The 9,446-nt window shown below is 51.1% G+C and overlaps 1 protein-coding gene across 1 annotated transcript; it reads right to left on the bottom strand.

Moving 5' to 3' along the window:
* Nucleotides 1-517: 517 nt before the first annotated feature.
* Nucleotides 518-8,340, bottom strand: Ptgr3 (prostaglandin reductase 3). Its single transcript, XM_026388668.2, has 2 exons — nt 7,658-8,340; nt 518-1,678 (listed from the first exon to the last, which is right to left on the bottom strand). Exons 1-2 carry the CDS (start codon nt 7,864-7,866, stop codon nt 754-756), a joined length of 1,134 nt encoding a protein of 377 aa, XP_026244453.1. The 5' UTR covers nt 7,867-8,340; the 3' UTR covers nt 518-753.
* Between the last annotated feature and the right edge of the window lie 1,106 nt (nt 8,341-9,446).

The following is a 9,446-nucleotide window of genomic DNA, read 5'->3' as shown; positions in this document are numbered from 1 at the left end:
TCCCTTTGCAGAACCTATTTTCTGTGTCTATAAGTTTTCAATATCAATTCTCTTCTCACAATAACAGGGACATTTCTCACACTGCAACACAGCTTACCAGGATGACTGTGGATGAAGCCCATCAAATAAAGGGTACTTCTGGAAGACAGGTCTGTGTTTTTGGAATCATCTAATACCAACATTGAATCTGGGGAGAATCCTGCCCAAAATGTCTAGGTACATAGCTGGTTAAGGCTCTGCAGACAAAGGGGGGCCCTATTCTGGAGGATAGGACAGTACAACAGTGGGACCTGTGGCACCTCTCACTTTTGAGCTGCTCATTAGCATAAGAGCAGGCTCTCCCAGAGCAGAGGCAGCTTTGTGAACTGTTTTCAAGACTGATTTTAAAATCTCATCAAGCTGAGGACATACTGATTCGATCAGGTCCTGCATCAGGAATTAATTTACTTCCCTGGAACAATAAAATCTGGAATGAGACCGTCCATGACTAAAGAATCGAATGTAAACGTTTTACCTCTGAGTATGGAGGGAACTTTTATTGGCACTTTTTTTCCCAAGGAAGGAGGGGGAGGAGGAGGAGGGAGAGAGAGAGAGGGAAGGGGAGGGAGGGAGGAATGGAGAGACTCATAACACCTTACTTTTGTTTTAAAAAATATTATATCTATCACAAACTAAAAATAAATGGATTTGAGTAATTCTCGGGCATAAAGTGCTCGTTTTCTTTCTCCTTTGATTTATATCATTGTTCAGTTTTTACAGCTTACTGTTGACAGAGTGAGGTAATTCAACGACAATTTTTCCAGTATTTTTTCCCATGTACATATAATCGACAGCCCGGAATACAGAGTCCAGACCCGTAAACCTGCCCCCTGGAGAGAGGTCTCCCAGGTCCACCTCACAGACCAGGTCCCCACTGGCCTGCAGCTTAAGCAAGTGCTTCATGGCCGCCGGGTACTTGGAGAGGTAATGGTTCAGGAAGAAGCCCTGGACGCTGGCAGACTTCTTCAGCAGCTTGGCGGGCAGTGTTGCTGCTTTCACAGGCGAGAGGCCAGCAGGACTTTGGTAGCCAGAGATAAACCCGATTACTATCAAGCGCCCTCTGGTAGCCAAGGCATCTAAGGCCAAGTCAAACATGGCTCCCCCAACAGATTCATAGACCACATCCACACCATCCGGGTACTCCTGCCGGAGGACGGTTCCGAGGGACTCGGTCTTATAGTTGACAGGGCGATCGCACCCGACAGACTTCAGAAAAGCAGACTTTTCATCAGAAGAGCACGTTCCAATTACATGGCACTTTGCCTTCTTTGAAAGCTGCACAGCAAACTGGCCCGTCCCCCCAGCTGCTGCTGTCACCAAAACTTTCTTCCCTTCTGACAGTTCTCCCAGCTCGTTCAGGCTGATATATGCAGTGGTGCCACTTACCAGCAGGGTGAGGTACTCGGGTTTCACCGAGGGCACTGGAGTGGCAATGCTGGCAGGCACAACTGTGTACTCTGCAAAGGAACCAGGTGTCACGTAAGCCACGGCCTGGCCCACGGAGTGTGTGGCACTGGCAGAGAGGCCTAAGGCCACCACCTCACCAATGCCCTCGAAACCTATGTCAAAGGGGGGCTTCACCGATGGGTCATAGCGGCCAGCAGAATAGTTGATGTCAGATGCATTAATGCCAACAAATCTACAAGAAAACAAACAAGTCAATGTATTACGAGGATTTCTTTGTTAAGATATTCACACTCTGTTTAGAAAAAATATCTAACTCCAGTGACGTGGAGGGGTTGCTGGGCTAAAGGATCTGACAGAATTTAAGAAAATTCAATCCTGCTGTTCCCCTGGGATTGGGGGGAATCAAACAAGTACTGTTCACACTGACCTGCACTCAGAGTTTGGGCGCCTTTTATTCTTTCATCAATTTAGGAATAATTTTATATCACTTTAATCAGCAAGTGATTTATTTCACATGCCATTTGCTTTTATCCCCCCCCGCCCTTTTTTTTCCAAAAGGAGAAGTTTAAGAAAAAAAAAAGAGAGGAAAAAAAGGGAAAAGTCAGGAAGCCCTCCACATACCAACTTCACGAGAGCTACAAGCTGGAAATTAATTGGCTTCTTTAGCAAAGATGTTAAAAACAGTGGGATAAAACACATTCAAATAAGGGCAGATATACTGATTCTGGCAACAACTTAATCCTTCAGATAATAATAGCAATGACAATGATATTATTAAAGGTGGTGGAGTGTACAAGGTCATGGGTTGCTACATGTTACTGCCAGGGTTGTTTGAAGAGGCTGATATTCTCTCTGGTGTAACCATATCCAGTGTGAAAATATGCATTTTGATTAACTGAACAAAAACTGGGGAAAATGATTTTTATGGAATATTCATTGTTTCACAGTCCCTCTCAATCGGAAAGGAAAGCAAATTGTCACTGTATTTCTCCCCAACAAGAAGCAGAGACATGACTTGATTAATACCAGATGATTAGTTTCACTTTGGTATCCAGAGTCAATCTAATTGCCAGGCTAGTATTTTTACCAGCCTTTTTTCCATTTGATATACCTTATAATAAAAAAATCCTGATAAACAGGGAAAAAGGCCATCTAACTAAGAATGTCAGGAGGTGGCTTTGACACATCAGGGACGACCCTAAACATGTCATTTCCACCTGTACTGAAAAGAAAAGTGGGTAGGATCTGGTGGCAGGAAGAAAGCTGTTAAGAATGCCATCTTTAAAGAATTTCGCTTTCACTACAAGGCAGATAATGCTCTGCACTTACAAACACTCCCTTATGACCATCCCTGGCCTAGCTACCACAGAGAAGGTGTCTACACAGTGTCCAAATGGGAAAGCGGGAAGCAGTTGCTTCCCACATGTACAGCTGCCTTCAGAGGTCAGCCCCAGCCTCGGTAATACGCTGCGGAATTCCAAACCACAGAGGATGCACTACCATGACAAAAGGGAAGAACGATTTTTTGCTGGTTTCTCATTTGGCATTTAATACCAAGATGCCTACATTCTATTTTTAGAGAAGGAGGGGGGGGGCTGCCACGTCTTTAAATGTACTTAATTCTCAAGTCCTGGCCTTTTGGGGAAGGGCTGGCTTCCTGGGAGCTTGCTTCTGGACTTGAGAGAGGTGGCTCTAGCCCTGCTGGAGCCTTGCCTTAGGCTGCAAAGCACGCTGCAGGGAAGGCGCCCTGGAGCAGAAGCAATGACACGGCTCCTGCGGAGGTGGGGGACAGGGGCCCCACCACCAGTTCTGTTCTCTGTGCTCCTTTGCCCAGGGTTAACTCTTCGTGTGCCCGAGACCCCTCACGGTTGGAACCCCCTGGCGTTTTGCAGTGGTGTTTCCTCCACCAGGAACCCTGGCTTGGCTCCCGGGACGCCCAGTGGCTGCTACCCCTCTATGGTGGCCCGGGGATCTCCCCCACCTCGAGAACCCACGCCCGGGGGCTCCGGACAGAGACGCAGCGCCCCCCTCCCCCGCCTGCGGTGGCCACTTCCCGGGAGGAGGTGGAGAGAAGCAGCAGGGCACACTCTCAGGACACGGAGCCCAGACACGCTGGACCTGGCAGCAGAGGCCGAAAGTGGAGGCGGAGTGGGGCTCCACGGGAGCCGGCGGCAGCGCGGGTTGGCCACCGGGCTTGCCTGGAAAGCCGGCGCCACGGCCATCCCCGGCCAGCGCTGGGCGGACAGCGGCTCCGTGAGCCCTGTCCGGCTCGCCATCCCACCTGGCCAGCCCCGGGCCTGAAGTGGGCACTTCTGGGCCCAGGTTCCTCAGAAGTGCCCGGCCACCGCTGGTGGCCGATCTGCACCAGATGGGGCTCCCCAGTGTCCCTGCGGCTGCCGCCCAGGCCACAGAGGAGCCTTGTTTGCGGCCTCTTTGCCCGCGCCCTCAGTCCCCGCGCGGACAAGTTCCTGGAGTCCCGAGCGGAGCTGGACGCGCTGGCCCAGCAGTGGTACACACGTCCCATGGCAGTGACCTTGGCCCGCAGGCACTCTCGCCCCCATCCCTGCTGCCTTCGAAGTGGCGTCGGGGAAGGCGGCTCAGGCTGGTGGCGACAGCCCGCGGCTGCACGCACCTCGCGCTCTCCGGGTCTCTGGGCCCTGGATGTGGGGACTCTCGCGGGACCCGAGCTTGGACGCTGCCTGGCCGCGGCCCTAAAGGCGCCCCAGTCCTTACCTGGGCGTTGGGTAGAAGCTGCGTGAGGACGGGGAGGCTGAGCCCTTGGCTCCACCAGAAACAAGTTCAAGGGCAGCAGGCTCAGGGCAAAAGGGGGCTCGGTCCAGCCGCGGGACGGTGAGCCACCAAGTCAGAATGCCGGCAGGTTGGGAAGGGGCTTGATGTGCAGGCCTTCCCCGCACCTCCCTTTAATTGGAAATGTGTTTGCAAGGAGTGCAGGATTCTAGCAATCCAACGGGACGACCCACTGAAAAGACTGGAATCCAGAGACCCCAGGAGAAGGAATGGGACCGGTGCGGGCATTCCCTAAATATATACCCTTCTAGAGTCACCCAGTTTATTTATTCTAAAATGTGCTGAACCCCTTCGTCATGTTTATTGTGAAACAAGGCAACACTGACGAGGGGGAGGGAAACGGTTTCTCTTGAACAAAAATCAAAGGCGAAGACGGGAGTCCATAATAAAACCCTGCAATACTAGGAGACAAAACAAAGTCGTTCAAACCTGACTTTCCTTAAAAAGAAAAAAATAAGAAAGAAAGAGAAAGAATAAAAGACAAACTATAAAGGAAAGAAAGAAAAACAACTACACTGGAGAAGAAATATTTTTACCCTCCCTCGAGCAACAAACCGTTTATCAAAAAAGCTACCCCATCCCCCCACCTCCTTTCACCATTCCTACAGACTCTTGGCTCCATTATCTTACACTTGAGCCGAAAATCGTTAGAAATACTTGGAAACGGAAAAATCTGTCACCTTCTTACGAAAAAGCTAAAAATAGCACACAAACCAACTTGACATGGGTGCTAGTCCCTCTTTTCCAAGGGCTCAGCATGGAGGGGAAGGTGGGAAGTTACTAGCAATGATGACATGGTAAGGTGAGGACTGGATAAAGGAACATCAATTACCCATTCCGGAAGGATTTTATACACCCCTTCTCACACCTTTCTTCAATGGTAAACTTTATTACCCTAAAGCATGTCCAGCTTATAAGTACTGCCCTCTTTTTGAATGAAGAATTTGTTTTCTACTAGATGGAATGGGATATGCAAGTGGGTCACTCAGAGCAAAAGATGGTTGGAACACAACTAAAATCCCCAAACACCCTTCCAAATTTGGGTTTAATGCATTCATTCCAAGGTAGATTTTATTATGATAAAAATGAGAAGCACCTGCATAAATTTTAATGCAATTAACACTACACAGGGGAAATCTGATCTAGGATTAAAATGAACTAACCTGCACTGAATTATTAAGCCTCCATTCCTTAAAAAAATCGGTAAGATGCTACCTTCACTGACATGGTTTGCAAGAATAAATGCCCTTCCTACTATGGAATAGAGTTTCCAATAGGGTAAGGAAAGAGGGAAGTAAAGATTCTGTCCTTTTCTAACTTGCAGAAAACTGGCTCTGTTTTTTTTTTTTTTTTCCTATTTTAGATTCAAGGTACAAGTCAAAGGTCAAGTTGTTCAGATAAATATACTATTTATATTAAAGGGATTCTTGATGTATACTGTATGTAGAAGGAAAAAAAAAAGGCATGGATTTTAAAGCAACCCAAACTGATGGGCTACATACATGGGAGCCAGTGCTCCTGTGCTCAGACCATGGGCTCAGGGGTCCACATTGCCCCGACCTTGGGACCAACCCTGGTGACCCTGGACACATGGCAGCACCTGAGAGACAGCAACCTTGGGGGAGGAAAGGGAGGTGAGAGCAACCAAAAGCTTGAAGGGAGCAGAGGAGAGAAAGAAAGATTCTGAAGAGTTAACAGAGTTAACCCTAGCAGGTAGAGAGGCCCGGGAGGCCTGGAGCCCAGAGCAGAGCCAAGCAGCCTCCATCATAGGGGCAGTTCCACATTACTTGTGGTTTTCCAAATTGATAACTCCCCCTGCCAGTCTTGTACTACTCTCTCCCCATTACAATCCATTTCTAAAAGGTTTTATTCACAGTTTTGTTTATATTAGAGTTTACAGTCTATGCTCTACAACATCACACACAAAAAAGAAAAAAAAGCTTGCATGTAACTTTTCCTCTATTGTTTGCTTGGAAAGCTTTTTAGTCTGGTCTCAACTCAACTTCCAGCACATTACTGGTACACTCTGTATGTTCTAAGTGAACACATACTCAAACCTGTTTTTTAACTCAGCAGAGAGAATGTTCTTACTCTCAACAGCTTTAGCATTGCATCACACAATGAAGCAATCCTTTGCACCATGGTCGACCAAAGCAGACAGCTTCAAGGAGATACATACACTACATGCACACAAGCAAACACCGCCCTTTAGCACTCCCTACCGACCCCCACCCCATTTCCACTCCTTGGCTCACTCAATTACTAGTTTTCAACAGGTTTCCAAAAGTTTCGAATCATGACCAGTATTCTTCACTCCTACACTCTAGTGTGGGAGGCTGATGGATTTCTAAACTGGACTGATTAAACGCTTCATGGAGCTACTTGGACCGGGTACATTTTGTCCTTCCGACCTCGCAGGGGACTTACAGAACTTCCTAGCACACAATTTACAGCCCAGTTACAGTCAGAACGAACTCCTCCTTTCAACAATATTATGCAACCTGAAACATGCAACCATGCAACGCTGGAACCGTTCAGATGGGACTTAGCAGGCCAAAGGGCAGAGAGGACTGCAGCCTGCAAGTCGGGCAGCAAAGGGACCTAACCAACAGCACAGAGACGCGGGTGGTATGGCTCCGACACAGTGAGGACTCTTTCCTTCCTGTCGCTTCACCAGTTACTAAAGATTAGTGAGGTGGAAACACATTAAGGTGCGGAGCATGGGGGTGGAAAAGACAGAAGATCGAGTCTGCAAAACATGCGGGTAAACGCAGCCATACCCCTGGCCCAGCCCGGCCCAGCTGCCCTGGACACACGCCACGCGCCTATCCTTGCACTCAGGGGACAGACAACAGTCACACAGCACTGACAACACGCAGACGACAACGGCGAGGTACACTCAACACGCGAAAGGACAGACTCCGCCATTGCTAGACGGTTGCCAAACTGCAGGGGACAGGAAAAGCTAGCCAGTTCCTGGCCCCCTTCCTTCAAAGCACATTTACCTAAACGTCGCAGTTTGTGTCCGGGTTATTCCTGCTCCACTAAAAGATATGTCAACGCAGGAACCGTGGGTTCGCGCGGGTGGGCCGGGCGGGGAGCCTCCCCTTCTGGATCTCGTCGGTTTTATTTCGGGAGCGGGAGGGGGAGGAGGGAGGGCTGCGGAGGAGGGGAGGGGAATCCCAAATTAAAATAACCCCCAGTTATGAGGACGTTCGGTGGCATCGGATATTCACACTAGCAAGTCACATTACATTCGCCTTCGCCAGATGGCGGCGGGTTCAACTTCCCGGGATCTCGCAAAGTCAGGCTGTGCGCCTAAGCGCGCGCCGCAGTGTGGGCACGCGGGCGGCCCGGGACAGCCGGGAGCTGCGGCCAGGGCGGGGGCGCGCGCCGGGCTCACCGGTTCCGGACGAGGAGGTCTCCGTCCCCGGGGAGAGGCACCGGGCAGTCCCGGCGCAGGGTGACGGCCTCGCGGAAGTTGGGGCTCAGCCGAGTCACCACCAGCTTCTGCATGGCTCGGGGGATGGCGGAGCCCTGGAAGTCCAGGAAGTGGCGGGCGTACGACAAGTCCACGATGGCCCGAGCCCCGCCGTGCGCCAGCCGCAGCATAGCCCTCGCTCGCCTCCGCCCGCTCTCCGCGCTGAAGCCGGCGGGGTCACGCCCAGCCTGGGCCGCCCGACTCGGCTCGGCGCGGGCGGGCGGGTCCGCCCCTCCTCTGGCCGGCGCCCTCCCCTCGCTCCCCCTTCCCTAGACACCCGGCTCCGGTCCCCGCCCCCGGCCCGCCGCGCTCAGCGTCGGCGCAGCACCAGCGGAGCCCGGGCGCGCCTGCTCCCGCGTCCCAGCCGGGGACCGAGGCCGCCCCGGCGCAGCTCCTTTAATCTTTTTGTTTTGGTTTGAATCTGCTCGGCGCAGACTGGCCGAGGAGCCTCTCCGCCCTCCCCCTCCTCCCGGCGCGGGAGAGGCACCGGATATCCCCACCCTCCCCACGCTCGGGAGCCGGATTTGACTCCTTCGGGGGAGGGGGGCGGCCAGCGTGGGGGCCCGCGCTCCGGCGGTTGCCGCGGCCCCGAGCGGCGGCGGCCCCCGGCGGCCCCGAGCGGCGCGGCGCCCGGCGCAGGCGCCTCCCCTTCCCGTGCGAAGCGTTCACTTCCTTGCAAGGTGGTACGAATCAACCCCGAGCGCGGCCGGGGCGGCGGGGCACGCCGGGGCCTGGGCCGAGCAGGGAGCCCCCGCCCCGGTGAGCGCGCACCAGCTCCAGCAGCGGGGTGAGGGCTCTCCTGGCACCCTGAGCCTTGGCTAGAGCCTCCTGTCAGGAGAACGCCTCACCGCGCCTGGAGCCTTCAGTCTGTCCCGTGCAAGTTGCACGAACTAAGCCATTTTATTTATCTTGGCCTAGATTTTGTGCTTTTCCATGAATGTTTTAAGTAGCTCTACCAGACGGTTACAGGTTTCCCATTGGGAGAGAACACACATACTGAAACTAGAGGGCAAAATTCCCAGAGCACATAAACATTTTAAAGTTGTAGGTGGTGCCCCGAGGAGCTTAATGGAACTGGAGACGTTGCAATGATGTAAGAAGACCACATTTTCTAACCCAGCCAGAAAGATGTCGTTTCATCGTGTCAATTTTCTCCCTAATTGCGTGCATTGACTAAATAATCAATTCACGTTTCATAGAGGGGCCCAATTAAATATTTCTACACATGTCTGTGATGAGCTAAGCTCATCTTTAAATTTCTATTTAAGTTGTATATTTTAATTTAAAAACATTTCTTGTTTTCCATATACCCATGAATTGCCAAAATATAAAAGCCACACAGTGCCCTTCCCCAGCTAAATCTAATCTCCAAACTAGGATTGCAAAAGTGACACAGGTATTTTTTCTCAAATGTAGGACATACTTCACCCAAGGGTGGTTTGAATCCACGTGGGCGCATGTGTATGCGTGTTCTAGAGGGGGGAGGGGAACTAACAGGTTTGAGAATCTGCAGGGACTAATGTCTGCTTAACTTGGCTTAGAACACATGGGTTCTACCCGGGATCAGCCAGTGGATCACAATAACAATCTCTGAATGTCTTCCTCCAACGTGCAATCTTTTATGTTATGCTGTATTAAGATTTCCTTTTTTGTGTCATATTGTTTAGCTCCGGGAAAAAAAAAGAAAACAAAGCAATTAAAAAGATTGACA

This window comes from Urocitellus parryii, chromosome 13 (assembly GCF_045843805.1).
Source record: "Urocitellus parryii isolate mUroPar1 chromosome 13, mUroPar1.hap1, whole genome shotgun sequence".
Classification (NCBI taxonomy): Eukaryota; Metazoa; Chordata; class Mammalia; order Rodentia; family Sciuridae; genus Urocitellus; species Urocitellus parryii.
This window is presented reverse-complemented; position numbering and strand designations above follow the sequence as displayed.